The sequence below is a fragment of the Protomyctophum parallelum genome (assembly GCF_964188405.1).
Source record: "Protomyctophum parallelum genome assembly, chromosome: 6".
In the NCBI taxonomy this organism is placed as follows: domain Eukaryota; kingdom Metazoa; phylum Chordata; class Actinopteri; order Myctophiformes; family Myctophidae; genus Protomyctophum; species Protomyctophum parallelum.
The window spans coordinates 22,411,656-22,431,686 of NC_139701.1; the positions used below are offsets into that span (position 1 = coordinate 22,411,656).

Genomic DNA, 20,031 nt, shown 5'->3' on the forward strand with positions numbered 1-20,031 from the left:
CTCGGATAGTATGTAAGCTTGCTGTGATAAAGTGATCATTTCCACTCTGTCCATGAGAAGAATGTACAGCAAAAGGCAGAGAAATTCATGTTAATGTGTCTTTCACAATTTCATTAATCCCTCTTACAAGGTATAAGAACCATTATTAGGCAAGGACCTATTCCATATCCCCTTGAAGAAAGGCCCCTCAACCCCAAAGGTCTGCCTCCTGAATCTTAATCCAGGTTGGCATGGCGGTGGGGAAGATATTTCTGCCAGGCCTGTCACTAAACAAGATTGCAGCCATTCTCCTGCTTTGTGGGAACTAGGCTATTGACCCATGCTTGGGTGTCATGAAGCACAAAACAGACTCTTCCTTCCCCCGAGCAAAGCTGCTAGCTTCGAGCTACAAGAGGACAAGAGGGCCATTTATACCCCTTCTCTATACCGCCTCCAGACACTGCTACCAGTGGGCTCTTTCATGACATCACTCCACTCACATCTCAGCGTCTACAGCCAAGCCATTGACTCTCCACGGAAAAGCACAGTCTGTTCGGCTGAAAAGCACTAGCTGCCTAAGAGTGGCTTTGTGTGTCTGTGCCGAGCAAGGCTTAAATCAGCTGTAAAAGATGTCTCAAAAGAAAATATTTTGTAATATTGGTTGCTTTTATGGTACACACACTTTCATCTCTGAAATGAAACTCAAACCTTATCACCACTAAGGGACAGACAAATTCTGATTGTACAGATTTTACATTTGCCTCTCATGACATTGTAGGATTTTCCCTTAATGTGTCAATAATAATACAAAATCATTCAACCATTTGTATCAACACAAAAACTTGAAAAGCCCCAAAAAACTAAGTGGAATATGGTACTACAAATAAACGCAAAAAAATCTGAAAATGTTTTGGTTGCATCATGTTCAGTGAGGTTCAGCAGTACAGTCCAATACGCACACAGCACAGTCCTGATCAAAACACATACTTGCAGTAACCCCTATTGATCCCTTGTTGACCTCTCTGAAATAGTTCAATTCAGTTCAGTTTTATCATAGGATCTCCGAACGAAAATGAAGGGAAAATATTTGTCCAACAAAAACATTATATAATTAACCACTTTCAACCTGGCGTCCCTATTTTGGGCAAGTCATCATAAGCAAAAAATAATAATTCAAACTTGTTGAAAATGTACAAGCTCACAACGCATCATATTGTGAGCTTGTAGATTGGCTGTTTTTGGCAAATGACAAAGTAAAAAAAGGGGTGGTTAACAAGGCAAAACTTGTACAGTAGAAGAACAAAATCGCAAAAACCCATCAGCATAAGACCGAATTCATACCAGAAGTGGTATGCCTCCCCACATTCTGAGAAAGTGGGGAGGTTCCGTGCATTGCCCATGGCAAAGAGGGACCACCACTTTTACTGCCACGACAGGAGGCGGGGCAGAAAAAAACACAACATGCCACAGTGTGGCGAGACAGAGCAGCAGCCAAACAGAAACGTGCTGTGAAATTTGACCAGAAGCTTGCTGCTGAAATAGGTCGTGGACGACGAGGTCATAGTTCAAACTAAAGTGATGTGGGTTTTAGACGTTTAGTACACACACATGCTGGTGTGAATTCAGCATACTGCAAGTCGCCTATCTTTCCAAGTTAGATAGCATTAAATGATATGCTTGGGGTGTAATTAAAACTGTAGCCTCAGCCTTGCAGGTTTAGAAATCCAATTTGGCGACTAATTCGAACCGGAAGCCTCCAAGGACATTGCAAAGGTACAGTACACAATGCTGTCGATGCATTCCCAGTGGACGGCCTCTGATCTAAGATTACATCACTGAATCACCCATCATCCACTGCTCTGGAGACAGAGGAAGAAGATGAATGCAGTGTCAGACGTCAGCCATTTTTGGGCGCAATCACAGAAGTCCATTGCAAACTCACAGGAGGGTGCCCATTTTAGAGAAAATAATAACAGTTTGTTTTTCTTTTAATCCAACTGAGATGCCTGAAATGTATTAATATACGGTGGGGGCACACTATGAAGCCCCCTGTGCATTGAATATGCAACAATGGGCATTTGTCAACATTGAATCTGCGAAAAAGCCGTTCAGCTTGTTGGCCCCAGTCACCCATGACATGGGGGGGTGCAATGGCTAAATTAGGCCGAACTATAAATATTTCAGGAAGTCTCATTCATTATTGATGAATGGCTTTACCTTGCTGAACGGACTAGATATCACATATCTCTCCAGTCTCCTCTTAACGAAGCCCCATATTCTTCGTTGTGTACGACGAATGACAAGAATAATAGAACTACGACCTCACAGCGGCGATTCGTTGTGAGCTTGTAGATCTGCTATTTTTGAGGGGTGCATGGCTTTTAAAGATTACGTCATATGGCAGCCAGGTCTATGGACTTTAATGTTTGTTTAGGGCACTAAATGACAACATTATAAGACGTCATGCCCACTGTATTTTGAGGCCCAGCTTTGAGGGTTTGTGTAAACACAAACATTGTCCTAACACAAACATTGAATGCCATTGACAATGAATGGCCAGTTTTGAGTGTTTGTCCTAACACAAACATTGAAATCCAGGCATTGACAATGAATGGCTAGTTTTGAGTCTTTGTGAAAACACGAACGTTTAATGCCATTCACAATAAATGGTCAGCTTTGAGTGTTTGTGTAAACACAAACATTGCGTAAACACGCAATGTTGTGATTTATTTATTTATTATTGGGGTAATTTTCACCTGGAATGATAAAAAATATGGCCACCATGTTGAACAAGGGAGGGCCCTCTCTGCACACACTGGGATTCTAAGGAATTAATGCAGAGCAGTCTGCACTGCAGCACATTGTTACGCCTCTAGTTGCATGCATACAAAACTATGTACAAAACTGTGACAAAAGAAAATAAAGACTACACAGATGTGTCTACAGTAGCAGTACCAACATAGTTATAAAAGTGGGACTTAATATTTACTCTCTGTTATGATACAACTTATGTTTTTAACTCCATGAACCCTGCCGTCCATATTACAATTCGTCACAACGCGACACGGTGTGAGCTTGTAGATCGGCTATTGTTAAAGAGATCGAGAAAGGTATAGTAAGTATAGACCTCTGGGAGACCCCAGTCCATGAAGTATATATGGTTTAAATGGTTAACATAACCAATATGTATATGACACGCTGTCCGCATTTGTATTCATGTGCTGTGACAGCTGTGACAGCTGTGACAGCTGTGACAGCTGTGACAGCTGTGCTGTGACAGCTAAATAATCAGTGGTGGGAAGGAACTAAGTACCTTGCAGTTGCAATTACTGTGTACTTAAATACATTCTTTAGGAACTTTTACTTGCGTGCAGTGGTATTACAGGGTATCTGAAGGTGGGGTGATGAGCGTGAGGAGGGGACGATGCCTGCGGGCCCAATTTGGCATCACATTTTAATTTTTTATTCTATTTTTAGCCTATTCCCGGCCAAAATTCCCAGGCATGCTTTGGCTAGGCAAAAATGGCACAGTCACCGTTCAATCTATCTTAAATGGGCCAATAGGCTTTCATATAGGGGAAACAGAGATGTTGAAAACTAAAACTAAAAACAGTCAGTCGGGTGCGGTCAAAAGTGGGGGGGATGAAATCAGCTATCTAAATGGTAAATGGTAAATGGTGCATTTATATAGCGCCTTTATCCAAGGCGCTTTACAGAGATTGTGCATTACATTCACCCATTCACACACACATTCATACACCGATGACAGTAACTCTGGGGGAGCCCGGGTTCGAACTGGCAACCTTACAGTTACCATCCAGGCACTCTACCCCTGAGCCACCGCCGCATATCTGTGAGAGTAGACGTACTCACTGTGAATGGTACGGTGACACGCCTGCATGAGTGTTTAAAAATGTTTATACTTTATACGTACTTCTAAGTTCTCCCCCACTACATCTCATATAGGCAAATACTGTATTTCTTACAATTATTTGACAGCTTATTATTTAAAACCCTATTTTATAGCCGGTCTACAAGCTCACAATGTGTTGAAATGCGACGCGTTGAGAGTCAGAACTTGTAGATTTTGTATATTTTGTAGATTGGTATATTTTGATTACAATACTTTTGTAAATTTATTTTGGCCATATTGATTAATAAATGACTTGAATAACCATACATGAATGTCTGGTCAAATTTGCTGCAGTAACAACATGATTATGTCAGAAGAACTTCTCAATAGCTCATTATAACTATATAGTGACCGTATGCTTCAGAGATCAGTAATACTTTGATAATGAGCCAGTACTGATGAAGTTGATGAAATTGAAGTTTAATAGATTAAAACCTTCCATGGGCTTTGTGATGTCCTTATACACACCGTTTATTCTGGAACATTTAAAATGAACACACCTGGGAAAGACTAAGCTGAGTTTCACCCAACAGGGTGTAAGAAGATGAGGATAGTAGCAAGTAAGTGAATTAATAGCATTTTAATACAATAGTCAGTTGTTGCTAAGATAAGAGCTGCTGCTCAGTGACATCTTGTAGAGAGGTTAAAATAAGTAACACGTTATGCCATTCTTGCATGCTAACTGACCCAGGCTGCAGCTTTCCTAAAACAGATGGATGGAGTGAGTCCAGTAAGGAGTTATTAGTATACAATCTGCAAGCAGTGTTTCACTTTATACCTGGGCAATACTAGAAATACTAGAAAGAACATCATTAATTACTTTGGTCAAGATTCTACTCAAAGCTAACAGAAAGGCCATAAAAGAGCCTGGCTTGAAACCAGGAGCGAATCTACGGGTGAACCTGGGTGGGCCCAGTTACAGTCAGAATGAATGTGGTCCCACCCAAATTGACAGCTTTTCCCACCATGTGAGATCCATGAAAACATTGGATTCCACCGGGCACCGTAGCACTGCGTTCCGGCCACAACGCTGGCAGCCACACCAATGCTAGTGAATCTACCAGACGCATTTCAAACACATCCCAGCAGCGAGTGTGTGTGCTCTGCAATAACTAAACACCCCAGTCTCTCTTTTGCATGTGCCGTTTGGGGAGAGCAGCCAAATAGACAGTGAAAGAAACATTTCATATCTACCATCATTATTATAATACCGATATTAAAAAAACTCAGTTTTTCCTGGACCCAGGCCCAGTCATTAGACATAACAGGAGAACAACACAAAGACCACAACAAACCTTCATCATTAAATGTCTCAGAAGAATCCTGAATATACACTGGCCAGACAAGAAAGACCTATGGACAAAGACCAAACAACTACCAGCAGCAGACAAAATTGGGCGAAAAAGATGGAGATGGATCGGGCACACACACACACACACACACACACACACACACACACACACACACACACACACACACACACACACACACACACACACACACCAAATACCACCAGACAGGCTCTGACTTGGAATCCTCAAGGAAAGAGAAACAGAGGCTGGCCCAAAAACACCTAGTGGCGCCAAACACCAAGAGACTAGGATGCACCTGGTCGCAGTAGAAAAGAACGCCATGCAGTGACCACTGGAGGTCCTTGTCGACGGCCTATTATACCCTGGTATGGGTGTCAGGCATAAGTAAGTAAGTCATTAGACATGTTCTGTATCCACCACTGATTGAAACGGTCACAGCTCGAGTTTCAATATTGTACTCGTATACTGTATATAGTACAAGAAATAGTTGTGTTGGGAAAAATGAAAGAAGTTGAGTTTGACACAAAATGGATAGAAATAAAGACAATCCTGTAGAATTGTATTGACAATAAAGTAAAACACTGTATAAATGTTTAAATAAGCAAATACTGTAAACTGCATTACTAGTTGTAAACTGCAACCTCCTCTCTGCATCTTTATGTTTTGATCTTATGTTTGTGTTTTACTTGTGTATGTTTACTATAAAGCAATTAAAGACAAAAGTTTATTTAAACAACAATATGCGTCAGAGCTCATGAATCATTTTCCCCCAGCAAATAGACAGATAGTAAGATTATACTGTATTATCTGAGGTATAAAGGTTTGGTGTTGCCATCATGTTGTTGACAGTAGGCACCTCCTATTTCTTAAGCAGCCTGATTGAAACGTGATGCCAAGCAAGTTGGCTCACATTTCCCGGAACAGGCCTTGGTAATTTCAACCACAGGGATGGCACCATTATGATTCTCAGAGTTTTGACAATATTATATCATCATCAGTAATTACTGTATTACTTATATATCAGCCCTTCGCGTTTGCTATCCATTTGCTCTTGATCCTTTTGTTGTCCATAGTACTGTGATATTTTATCTTTTATCTTATACAATACTTACACTGAATTATATTGATTGGCAACAAATGAGAAAACTGTGTAGTTGGACCAAACTGAACCTGAACCTACATTAGCTTTACTAAGTTTCCTGTGTGAACAATGTTTGTATCCTTTTTGACCAATGTGTGCAATACAATGTTAGTATATTATGCTGTCAATAAAGAATTCAATCAATCGTCGATTCATTAGATATTAAGCCCTGTTTTCTACCTGATTGTACAATGAAAACAGACAATCCCCTGTACAAGCTCACAGCACATTGTGATTTGATGAGTATTTTTTCACCAATAACGATTTGCCCAAAATAGAGAGGCCACTGAAAGTGGTGTTAAATCAAGTCTCGTTGGAGTACTTACTGGTTGTGTTTCCGGTCATCTGAATGATGCATTTTGCATCTTTTCCCGTCTCCCTTGAGTTGAAGGGGCGGACACGCACCGCCACCTTCACAGAGGCCCCTGCCATGGTGCCGCCTGCCTAGCACCTTGAGGTGCCCTCTTCAATGCCTTGGTTTCTGGCCTCCCAGCTGGAGATCTATAGAAGGAAATAGACAACAACGGTTAATACCTTTATGTTCAGTATAGTGTATCTTTATGCCTTTCTGCGAGGCAAAATGCTATTTTCATTTAGGGTACATAAGAGAAAGATATTGACATTTTTTATTTTGTGCTTTTTGCCTTTATTGATAGATTTGACAGTATTACGACAGGAAAGGGGAGAAAGATGGGGGGGGGGGGGGGGGGGGAAGTCATGCGGCAATCGTCATCGGGATCGGAACTCAAACCCACGACACGCCACTAGGCTGGGTTACCAGACTAGGTGCCTGGACCGCTCGACCGCGACCGAGGCCTGCGGAAGGACTTTTGATGTTTAATGCAAATATCTGATTTCCAAGTAAAAACACTTCACTCACTCACTTGCTTTCTTTTTCTTTTCTCTTTTTTCCCCAAACCTTTCAGTGAGGGCCACAGTCGCACGAGAAAGTTCTAAATTAGGCTTCAGGATAAGATACCTGGACACAGACAGCACCATTGAACCAAGCGAGAGCCTTGAAGTACTACGGGACAAAATGGTTTGTTAAAATTTGAATGAGCAGTTTATTGCACCTCCTGGCTGAGGTGGCCAGTACAATAGAAGAGGGCAGGGCCGCGTGCATGGCTGGACCATGAAAGGACCATGCCTGGTCAGCTGCAGTCGGGGGAGATGGATAACCAGGTCTGCCTACAACAAAGGAAGTGCAGCCACAGCTAAATGTCGGACTATTTCCTAGGATTACAGTGGCCTAATAACACTGAAACCGGCCAGGGACAACGGGCCTCAACTCTGACGGAATTCAGGAGCTCGGATCACGTGGAGAGAATCAGACGCTTGCCATTTCTGATCCAAGCACAGTGCATCAGCATTTATTGCTGTATGATTATAATGGAGGTACTGAGATTCAGGGGTATGACTCATCATCTATGGTGGTGACATCGCAATCGTTTTTCAGTCTTGGTCATCGAGCACAACAGAGAACAAAACCAGACGCAATTAGTCCCTGTCTCTGCCTGGTGACCGGCTCCACTATAGTCATCATCAAGGGTGTGGTGTATTTCGTGACCTTTTTAAAACCATCTGCAGTGTACCCGACTGTATCCTCCAGATTGAACATGGAAAGGATATTCATATATTAGATTTTTATGGAGGGTTGATCACATTTATATTTGATTAAACAAAACTGCTGTGTCACGCTGCTTCCTGGAAGACTGCCCACAAATCTGACTTCAAATCTGAGATGAAGAGTCTGACAAAGGATTGAAAGACTACTAGACCATGTGGAAAAGATACAAATAATGTGTCTGAGAGGACAGCAAGATATTCAGCTCATATACAGTATAATAATGTATCTGAGAGGACAGCAAGATGTTCAGCTCATACAATATAAGATATAAGATATAATAATGACACAAGATTCATATCCTATCCAATATATTATTGTCACAATATCTGAGTTCAAATTTAAATGGAAATTGAGAAAATGATTTGGGAATATGGTATTATATATGGTATATGGTATTAACGACTGCTTCTCTTTACAAATGATAAAGAAATTAAATTGAAAAGTGTGCATCCATTGCACTAATGGTTATATAGTGTGACATGATCAGCAACAACTAGGCTATACTATAGGCCTATCACACAATTATAACAATAGTTATTATATCATAGATATTCAGATTTCCCCATACTTTCATGTCAACATATGTTTGGGTTTAAATCGTGCTACTGTGGCCCTCTCTCTTCACATGTAACATGCCGAAGAAAGAAAATAACCTAACATTATGAGTAATTTATAATATTCATTGGGGAAGCTGAGGTCCAACATAAGGATGCTCAGACATGAGGAATCGGATGCAGCTGGCCTGGGCAGGGGAGCCACCATTTTGACACCGGTGACAAATAGCCTACTAATCAATAATTAAAAACAAAAAAGCTTCCGTGTTGTTCAGGGTAAACAATGTTTGTTTGTTAGCCTATTACTATATTACTGTTACTGCTCCGGCCCCCATACATGGATAGGCCTGTCAGTGTAACCTATAGCTTAATTGCTTCTGCTTCATATCAAGTCAGTATACCGTCACGAATGAGCAGCATAACAATGCCGTACATAAACGAATGATAACCTACAACGAATGAATGAAAGAAAATGTAGATCACCGTTTTACAAATAACTTGATAGAAATGAGAGAATGACAATTGCCTTATTTATATTTGTTTAGACTAGGCTGCCTTGCGCTCAATGACAAGGCATTCATGTCATCCTGCATCTATAATTTGACAGGCCTATATTTTCAAAACAATCTACGCGTCGTGTCATATATTCCTGTTCTTTAGAGCCAATTGTCTCAAATTACATTTAAATGTATCCTGCTTTTCAATTAATGTAAACCTCGTCGGAGTGTTGAGTGCTCTTCAATGGCCGCACCCTATGTCAATCCTATCCCTGGAGATTCACCACTTAGTAAATAAATACGCTCATTAAAACTGCATCATCGCCACGACAATGGAAAAAAAACGAGGAAACCTACCTCTGCGATGTCTGCAATGCTCCGATCCCGTATGTGCAGAAGACTACTTGTGTTTTTTGCTCTAATTTGCAGCAGCAGCTCCCTCCACCTCCACGGGGTTTCTCCTGACAGGTCGGTATCCTTGCCCGGCCCGGCTAGCAGCGTCCCGTTTCCCTTCTCCCTTCTCCCATCAAAGCTGCTAAAGGTGGTCCCGACTCCCGAGGTAAAGAACCGTCCTGTTATGATGCCCTCCTCCCCAGTTCTAGATGTGCATGGGAGGTATACAGTGCGAGCCTCTGGTATCGGTTTGTTTGTTTGTTTGACTCCTATAGAAGCCAAAATGGCTCTGCTGTCTGTCTCCCTGCCTTCGGCAAGGATGCTGAGTCGGAGCGAGCCAGTGACATCATCACTGAGGGAGGAGGTAACACAGCATCAATGCAGTGGAGAAAGAGAGAGGGAGGGGGGATCAGGAATCGAGCCGCGCGCGCGGCACACACACACACACACACACACACACACACACACACACACACACACACACACACACACACACACACACACACACACACACACACACACACACACACACACACACACACACACACACACACACACACACACACACACACACACACACACACACACACACACACACACACACACACACACACAGGCCTATCCTTACGCCAATATCTTTAATTGTAATGACATTAAATATTTATTCATTTTTATTTCCTTGCTTTGGCATTGTTTGGCATTTGAATTGAATTTAGTTCAATGTTTGTTTTAAAAACGCCATTGACAATGAAGAGAAATTAATGTTTGTTTTGTCCCTAACACAAACATTAAATCCCATTAACAATAAAGAGATCATCATTACATCACCTTATCATAGCAATAGAATTCCCTCTTCGATGTTGGAAGATGATAAGAGTGCCCCTCACTTCACACGGGTATGATTTTTACGACAATAGGCTTGTTGTGAAATAAAGCTTAGTAGGTCAAGCTGGTGATCAAGCTGTGAGCATACAGTACTGTAAATGCTCTGAGGAGACCCAGGGACAATGCATATAATTTACCATGAAATTATGCACACAATGCATGGAGAACACAAAGACATTAATGGGAGGAGAGATTGCTTATTTAAACACTATTTTGGACTATCAGTGGCATTGGTCATTAGCCACACAAATGTATTTTATTTATTTATTTTTTGTGTTTTGATATAGCTGTGTAGGCCTCTCATGCAGAAAGAATGTAATTTTATGTTGCGCAATGAGTTTATTGGGGATTTGGAGAATTATTCTCTTTTCAAAATATGGGTGAAAATCTCCCTCTGCTCTCTTTTCGGCAAATCCTATTGCAAGACCAACCATGTAATGCACTCAATAGGGATAGGGATTATTGATTCAACTGTGGCTGAGCCTAAAGTGTAGAACAAGGATTTTAAGTATATTTTGAGGAATAAAGCTGTGTACTGCATCTTCATTCATGTAATGTCTGTATTTATGCAAATAACATAACCTTGACCTTTTTGCTAAAGCATCTGTGGAGAAATGTTGGATTCTCACATTTTTGGCAAAAATGATCTGCTCTTGAATATTAGGCAGATGCTGGGACATGGAATTCAATCTTTTGTCTAAAGCCCAGAAGGTTATATGCTGCTATAGCCTGGAAACCAGAAATCCCTGGGGAGATTGGTCTGGCACTCCTCAGTTTGAATTACATTTCACTCACCCCAGAGTTGTGGGTGACCAATCAGAGCCCACTATTCAAAGTGAGACTTTTTTGCTGTTTGTGTCTCATGCATCTATTTTGCATTTTTAATTCTATTCATTGTACTGCTGTACTTTTAAAGGTATATTCAGTGATTTCACTTAATGTTTTGTTTTGTTGTGATAATCCTCCCTACTATAGAGTGTGCTGACCATATAAGGAGTTCCTCCCTGTCCCCAGTTAACCCCTGGGGGTCAAAAAACCTTAGGTTTTGTTTTTGGCTAGGTGGCCCAGCCTTCATCCAATCAGGATAGAGAGGGGCATTCCGCCCCCCTCCCCCCAGGCAATGTGTTTCTGCAGGCAAACACCACCACACTAGTCAAGTGGCTGATAACTAACTGCTGGTAGAGGGAAATTATGAGTATTGTTTTATGTAAATAGAGGGAAGTTGCTACTATTCCTTTAAAAATGTCAATAAAATATTAAATCAAAATCAGACCCATCTGAACTGAGAGGTGCAACTTTTATTGTTATAGTTTCTCTCTCCGTGTGTGTGTGTGTGTGTGTGTGTGTGTGTGTGTGTGTGTGTGTGTGTGTGTGTGTGTGTGTGTGTGTGTGTGTGTGTGTGTGTGTGTGTGTGTGTGTGTCTGTGTGTGTCCCAATCAGGAGGTTCACACGGCCACACCGTACAACAGTGCCACCACAGGTCACCCAGCGGTACTCAAACGGACAGACAGACACACATGGCTGTTATTTGGAGCAGTTAGGCACCGCTCAAACATGAATAAATAAACCAGATGAAGATTAGAACTAAATTGGGTAAGGGTCACACTAAACTTTAATTCTACCTATTCTGGATTCTACTAGAAGCTCAATGCTCTGGCGCCATGAAAAAAGGTGTAACACAGAAACCTGTGGCCTGTAGAATGATGTTACCATAGGTGTGCGTCGCTGTTTGATGACGTTGCATAGAGTTGTCCTAATGGGCAAAAGAGGTGGCACATCGCACGTTGATGTCATATGCCTACTGTGGGCATATGGCATATGGAAAGTGAAAGTCCATTGTGAGGCAATGCACTTTTCACTTGAAAATCGTATTTGCGGCCAACATAACATAATGGTCGTACAGCATAGTAACTAACTACAAATCAGGCTTTACTGGCAAAACAGTAGATAATAGGTAATAGCCTAGAGTTAGACTCGTATTTTATCGATTCTAGATTGAAAATGTCAGAATCGATAAAATACATTTTAGGCTTAGACTAGATAGGTAACATGTACATTATCTGGCTTCTCTGGTAGTAAAATCATCAGTGTTAATCTACGGGTCCATTTGGTTCTATTATGTAAACTCTCAGAGTTACATTTTAGTGTGTAGAATAGTCAGACTGGCTGGGGCAGATCAGGTTTCAGCCTGAGTGAAACACAATGCAATCGTTTTGTGACCTTACTCTTCACACAGCCTCTATCCAGACATGTTACTGCTAGGTGGCGGTGCTTTCTCTCCATATTCATGTAGAATCATTCAGCCTCTTCGCTCTTTCATTCATAAGCAATGAGTCTAGTCATATCTCTCTGATGCACTATATATGTATCCTCCGGTCCTCTGCTGAAGCAATGGCTTTATTTAATTCATCAACATTAAACTTTAAAGATCTAGGGCTCCATCTTGCGCCACCCTTTACCCTAGTCTTATAGGGCCTAGTCTATATATACTGTACACTATACTATAGTTACACTGCAAATGGTAGTCAACGGTAGAGCTCTCATCTCCTTACAAAAAGGTCAAAATGAGGATAATGACGGTTAAATCACAGCAACAGATGATGAAATGATGATGAAATAATGACATACCTTTCCATCCATAGGTATGACAAGATTATGGGACAAGCTTTCTAGACACACACATTGCCCCACCATTGTGGCAGATTCAACTTCTGTTTATGATGGATTGAACTAGTCTCTGCAAAAGAGACTAGCAAATACTGCTGTATTTTGCGTGTCTTAAGTACCAGGTCTTATTACTTACTTAAGACAGGCGTGATCAATGCCATTTGGCCAAAGAGCATTGACCATGCCTCCAGGTCTTAAGTTAAGTAATAAGACACGCAAAATACAGCTCATACATATGTTATCATATATATACACAGGTGTTGAAATGCAATGATAGTGGATTCAACTGGCATTTGGTGGTTTCTGTACTAATGGCCTCCAATAGTTTTTTCTGCTTATATGTTCAAGTGTAAAACTGCAATCCCAGGTTTCCAGAAGGTGCCATACCTGTTGACTATATGGATCATTTTCCCATAGATTTGTTTGACTGGCTCAGCAGCAGATTTGAACTGGAAACGCATGTGAATGTGTCATGTGTGTCCAGTTCAAACCTACTGCTGAGTCACTCAAACGAGTTAAGACTCAAACCACTGGAAGGAGCATTAAACAAGGCATTGTGTAATAAATGATTGAAATAAAATAAACTTTTGTTGCAGTAGGTATGGCTTACTACTGCACTCAGTGCACTGCACTGTGAAGTTGACAGAACCACTGAAGTATGCTTGCTGGTGTAGACAAGCACAATGCTGCCCCCTAATGTCATATAATCTGGCAGTGTGACGGTATTGTCAACCTCTCCAAACTCACCTCAGTCGGCTCAGTGTAGGTTGTTTTTCCACTAGTATATTTCATCTCTGTCTGCTGCAAGGCACAAACACAATTGTACTGTCACTGAACTGCATTTCAACTAAACCTAACCTAAATATGTTATTCGTCCTGTATTCTAAATTCATATTTGTATAAATTCATCTATTACCATCGTGCAGTCATTGTGAGAAATCCATGTAACCTTAACCATTGCAGGATAATATCCAATGCTTTAATGTCACATCACAGTTTTACAGGTGTACAAAAGTGGATTAATTGTATGTACGCATCAATTTTGGAGGTTGGCTGCCTTACTGGCTTCTAAACTAAACTTACATTTATATTGCTATCCATGCTTGGCCTATATGAATCCTACTCGAGGTCAAGAAACCAGCAACCATTTACCCATTAACTAAGAGGGTGGAGCTCCAACTGCAGTGCAGTATCAATAACTGGGATCAGAAAGCAGAGCTGGGGGAACTCCTCTGTACTGTCACCAACACAGAAATAGACTGTCATGGAGCCTGGATCATCAGTTAGTGCTGTGAGGAGTAAGAGGGTACTGATTGACAATGACATCCGCCCTGCCATGATCATTATCAAGGATGGGAAAATCCATAAAATTGTTTCAGACTGCAACTTTTCTGGGGATGCGCCCTGTGAGGTAGGCCCTTGACCATTATGAAAACAGGGGGAAATGGTATGGTCTTATGCGCAGAATACTCCCCCTGTTGGATAAAAGAAGGAACTGATTTGTCCTGCAAATCTACAAGCTCACAAAGTGAGCTTGTAGATTGCTAATAAAAATAAAAATAAACATTTTTAAAATATGTTTTATGTTGTTATTCATAATGTATTTTTGAAAAGCTGGGTCCCAGGTAGACAGCAATTAATGTTTTGGGTTTCGAGCTGAAAAGGTTTGGGAATCTCTGATCTATAGTATTTATATTTGCCATGAATCACGATTTGTATGTGGTTATAATTAACTGTATATCATATGTATTACACAATTAAAGTGTTATAACATGGTTGTGTGTGTGCACTGTGCAGGTGTGGGATGTGGGTGAAAGCGTGGTGATGCCAGGCATCGTGGACAGCCATGTCCACGTGAACGAACCGGGCCGGACAACATGGGAGGGCTTTTGGACGGCCACCCGGGCTGCTGCCGCCGGAGGAGTGACCACTATAGTGGACATGCCCCTGTAAGGTGGAAACATTCTGTCCTCAGGCCTGGAATTTAATCATTTTAGGGGCTCGTTTTTGGCACCCCCTTTACTACTTTTCTGGTAGAAAGCCAACTCTGGCCTCAGGGAATATTAGTTTTTGAGGGGCAGAAGGCCCATCTGGCCCTAATGTTAGCCACCCCAGGTGGTAACATTAGATAAACAGAACAGAACAAACTGTTTTCACTAGAACAGTGTCTCAAGGTCCACAGCTAAAGGTCACATTTGCAACATAGACCAATATTTTGCTTGACAGAAACGCACGCACGCACGCACGCACGCACGCTCATTCTATCTGCAAAATGTTTGTTTTATAAAAATCCACCGTAGACATGTTATGTAGTAGCACATAACATGTCAACGTCAACGTCCTGCCTCCTGTATATAGGTGGTACGCAGGATCATTGACTGCGATATCCAACAAGCAATTCCAAACTGCAACACTTAAAAAGATAATCATCTGCAAGGAATTTCTTGACAGAAAGTAGCTCATAACTGTTTACCGTGAATTTTTATGAAACAGACACATTGCAGATATAGAAAGAGTATAATTCAAGCTTTTCGTACAGCTGCAATGTTGGAGAGTTTGACATAATTTAATACAATCAGATAGGACTTGTCAATGGCAAATTGCAGCTAGTTGCCACCCTGGCAACTAGATGGCCGCAGTCTGCATAAGGTCTATTGGAGCCAAGCTGTAAGGAAAAGTCAGAAAATGCTAGAAATGTTTTTTGTTGTCCCCATAGCAACAGCATACCTCCAACCACCACGCTTGATCATTTTCATGAGAAGACACGGGAAGCCACGGGGAAGTGTTTTGTGGACACAGCTTTCTGGGGAGGTGTGATACCTGGAAACCAGGTATCTTTTCTAAGACATATATAGACCATTGAGTGATTTCCAAACTCCAATGCTCCATGCTGCTCAATGTTTTTCCACTCAGTCTATAGGGGAGTGTCCCAGTGGAAACGTTATGCACGTGCATACTCTCTATAAATGCAATAAATTCATGCAAAATTATACATACTTTGTCCTGCAGCTTGAGCTTCGGCCATTGATCCAGGCCGGAGTAGCTGGGTTTAAGTGTTTCCTGATCCACAGTGGGGTGGATGAGTTTCCCCATGTCAGCGACAGTGACCTCCACACAGCCATGAAACAGCTGCAAGGCACAGGGAGTGTTCTGCTGGTAAAATATAAATGATTATTATATTTCATAACACGAACCATACCTCATGAAAATTATATCCACATCATGGGAATAAATAACATACAAATGAAACATCCTGCCTGTCTTTGTCAGTTCCATGCTGAGAGGGAGGTTCATCAGACAGCAGAGGCAATAGGGGGTAAGTATAGTTTAACTATATGAACCCGAGTTCCTATTCTGAACATAGGACATCATAGCCGAACATTTTGCGAAAATAGACAAACATTTGACAGAAATAGCAAGGTCACATAACGTCACAACATATAGATCATACCGGCCAATCACTTTTGGCATCTCCACTTTTCTGACCTCACTTTTATCCTCAATATGTCCTTTGCTCAGCCAATCAAATCATTGCTATGGGGTGATCAGCCATGGATGTGCATGAGAAGCTATCTGTTATATGATATATCTGTTATATGATATGTTTTATATATATATACTGTATATATAAAAGCAATTGTACCACAGTGACATTGATTTGCACCAATGCTCTATCTACCTCTACCTCTCTGCAATGTTAGACCCCTGTGAGTACTCCACCTTTCTGCAGTCCAGGCCAGATGTCATGGAGGTCGAGGCCATTCGCATCGTCACTGAGCTCTGTCTCCAGTACCAGTGAGCACATCACCATGTTAACCAGTAGAATTCTGGTGGCAAGATGCTTATATAGAGTACTGTAAGAGTTTGTCCTGTCTGATATGTCACCTACCTCTCCCTGGTACAGGGTGCGATGCCATATAGTTCACCTGTCCTCCGCCAAACCCCTGGAGCTGATCCAGGCAGCGCGGGAGGCCGGAGCTCCTTTGACGGTGGAGACAACTCACCATTACCTGAGCCTCTCAGCAGAGAACATCCCTGCAGGTGCCACACAGTTTAAGTGCTGCCCTCCCATCAGAGGACACGCGAATCAGGTAAGCATCAAATGTTTTTTATCCATAAGTAGATAACTTTCAGTTGTGAAAGAATACAAGGACCAGTCTTATTCTGTTACCATATTGTAGTATCATTGTCATCTGAAGTCTTCTGCCCCACCAGGAGCAGTTATGGTCGGCTCTGAAAGCTGGCCTCATTGATATGGTCGTATCTGATCACTCTCCCTGCACCCCTGATCTGAAGAAATTGGACAGTGGAGACTTTACTCAGGCTTGGGGTGGAATCTCTTCCCTTCAGTTTGGTAAATACTGACCAATGATGACATGCCTATATAGCATACAATATTCATAGTGTAGTTCTGTAGTAGTGTTTAACGGAACCCCTAACATAACAGTCAACCACCACATGACTGGCTGAAGTCAACTAGCCTAGCGCCAGGCTAGAAGTCAACAGGACACAGTATGAAGTCAATTAACAATTCGCACCAGGTGGAGAGACAAGACAGTTAATGAGGAAAACAGGAAACAAACAAAACTACTACAAAATAAATAATACAAAATATACAACTGCAACGTAAAACCAAAGTACAACAAATAATTAAGGAAACAATCAAAACAATGTTCCTGCTAAATAAGAGACACAACAAGAGACAAGAGGATTGCAACAAGAGAACAAAACAGAGAGATGGACTATAAGATATCAGGTTTGGTACGCCATTTTCTAATGGCCACCATGGCATTTAACATAACATTCTAAAACATAACATAACATTACTGTATATCACTGAAATTCAGTTTTACCCTGTTGCAGTCTTGCAGATAATCCTGTCTGCCACTGATTTTCTTAAAGATGGAATGCCGTGATTTTTGTACTTTTTCTGTTTTGTATGTGTCTATGGAGTTAACATTATTCTAATCGAAACACATCCCTTCCCTGTGTAATTTCTTTGAGTCAAAAGGTCAAATCGAAAATACACCATTTCCCCCCCACATTATCATACAACACACAGCTGGGGGCGAGGCTTAAGTTCAGGTGGGTGGTGCTAAGGTGAAAAACATACTGTAATGCGTATGTACTTAATGAACTGGTGGGTGTGGCCACATAAAAACATCACTTTAACACATTCTGTATACTTTTTTGAACAAAATCTTCCTCCTAGCTGCCTGATGATCATATTTTAGGGGCACGGGGATCATGGCACTCCATCTTTTAACAGCCATGCCAAACACTCAGTCCCCCTCCCTCCATTCACCCACTCATTCTCATGCTCATCTACACTGGACAAAGTCCAGGGGGAAGTAAATACACATGCTAGAGTGCCATTTTAAAGGGCAGTCTGATCATAGCATTCTGTCAGAACATGACACTTCAGAAGAAACATGATTATTATTGCTGTGCACTACGTTTACAAATGGCAAGAATAATAATGTGATTTTTTTGATGCTTTCAAAGAACTGAGAAAAACTAGACGGCTAGACTCCTGCAGAGCCACAGCGGAAAATACATTAAAGAATCACAACTCTGTCAACTCTGAATTTGTGAATGGAATATTCTGTTGTTGACTACTGTATTACTTTTTAGGCTTGCCTCTGTTCTGGACCTCAGCCAGTAAGAGGGGCTTCACGTTGCCTGATGTGGTGAGGCTCCTCTGCCAGAAAACAGCCCAGCTTAGTAGCCTTGACAACCAGAAGGGCAGCCTTGCGCCTGGTTACGATGCTGATTTGGTCATATGGGACCCAGAGAAGGAATTTGAGGCAAGTAGTAATTTTTCACAATATTATCAACAGTGAATCTTCAGGCTACTTCTGACTATTTTGAGTGCAGATGACCCGAGTTTGAATCCCAAGGCCCTTTACTGTATATGTATATGTACTTCCCCATCTCTCTCTCCTGCCATTTCTGTCTCCATTATCACTATCATACTTAAACGCTTGAAAATGCCTCAAAATTGTTGATCTGCACAGTCAGCTGTGATCGTCATCTGACAGCAATTGTACAATATGGAAGCACTGGCAGACATGCCGTTAAGATGTATTGAATAAGCTGCTTTAATATAGGATTGCTCTCTTCTGGACAAACATGGAGCGCCCCTCAAAAAAAAGAATAGTACACACTACACAGATGAGCCACTGTGGTGCCCCAATCTAATAAGGTAATTTTGATTTTCTTTTTTGTCACGTTTGTCAGGTCAAAGAAGCAAGCATCCATCACAAAAACAAGGTAAGTGAGCACAATCATTGACATTTACTTAGACAAAGGATACATTGTTACAGAGGTGATTTGTATTCATATCTGCAATGAAAGATGTCCCTCTCTCTCTCTCTGTGACTCTATCGACAGGTCACTCCCTACCTCGGCCTTACTTTAAAAGGAGAGGTGTGTGCCACCATCGTGAGAGGAAGGCTGGTGTACAGCCAAAGCACCTTCTCTCCTCAGCCTCTGGGGAAGCACCTGCTCATCCCCCAAGGGAGGCCGCACGCACAATTATGAGACGCGCTACTGAAGTGCAACAAAGCTTATGAGATTTAGTTTTAAATATAATTTTGTTGGCTATCTATTTTGCTGATATCAACAGTACACATGGTTTATATTGTCTAATAAACACTGAGATTTACCTGCGTTTTGTTTGGTGTAATAAGTGTGTGTGTGTGTGTGTGTGTGTGTGTGTGTGTGTGTGTGTGTGTGTGTGTGTGTGTGTGTGTGTGTGTGTGTGTGTGTGTGGGGGGGGGTAACTATATGGGTGGTCTCAGACCACTCAGACCACCCATATAGTTACAGTATATCAGAGGACAGTATCAGAGCGCAAATAACATGTATTTTATTTAAACTGCTTTTAATATTTAATAATCATATGGTCTATGTCCCTCAAAGTTATTTCTAATGGTTTGAGCCTCAATCACCACTCTGATATAACCAGGCCTTGGTATTTATTTCTGGACTTCGAAAGCAGTTTTAGCTGCAGTACCACAATGTCCTGAGGTGGTGGGGGTGCTGATATGCAGATTATTT

At 41.5% G+C, this 20,031-nt stretch overlaps 2 protein-coding genes across 2 annotated transcripts in view; one reads left to right on the forward strand and one right to left on the reverse strand.

The window, feature by feature from the left end:
* kif1aa (kinesin family member 1Aa) overlaps positions 1 to 9,479 on the reverse strand; it is a 64,143-nt gene extending 54,664 nt beyond the window's left edge. Inside the window, exons 1-2 of the mRNA XM_083767034.1 lie at positions 9,382 to 9,479; positions 6,673 to 6,847 (exon numbers count right to left, since the gene is read on the reverse strand). Of these exons, the coding sequence (XP_083623160.1) occupies positions 6,673 to 6,778 (106 nt within the window). The 5' untranslated portion in view covers positions 6,779 to 6,847; positions 9,382 to 9,479. The remainder of the gene's footprint in view (positions 1 to 6,672; positions 6,848 to 9,381) is intronic.
* A 4,754-nt stretch (positions 9,480 to 14,233) lies between these two features.
* On the forward strand, positions 14,234 to 19,512 carry LOC310859847 (allantoinase, mitochondrial; the record flags this gene model as incomplete). The annotated part of the gene is made up of 11 exons (XM_083766614.1): positions 14,234 to 14,380; positions 14,767 to 14,918; positions 15,686 to 15,800; positions 15,979 to 16,125; positions 16,240 to 16,285; positions 16,671 to 16,764; positions 16,874 to 17,060; positions 17,185 to 17,323; positions 18,604 to 18,776; positions 19,210 to 19,242; positions 19,363 to 19,512. 11 exons carry the CDS (start codon positions 14,234 to 14,236, stop codon positions 19,510 to 19,512), a joined length of 1,383 nt encoding a protein of 460 aa, XP_083622740.1.
* Positions 19,513 to 20,031: the final 519 nt, after the last annotated feature.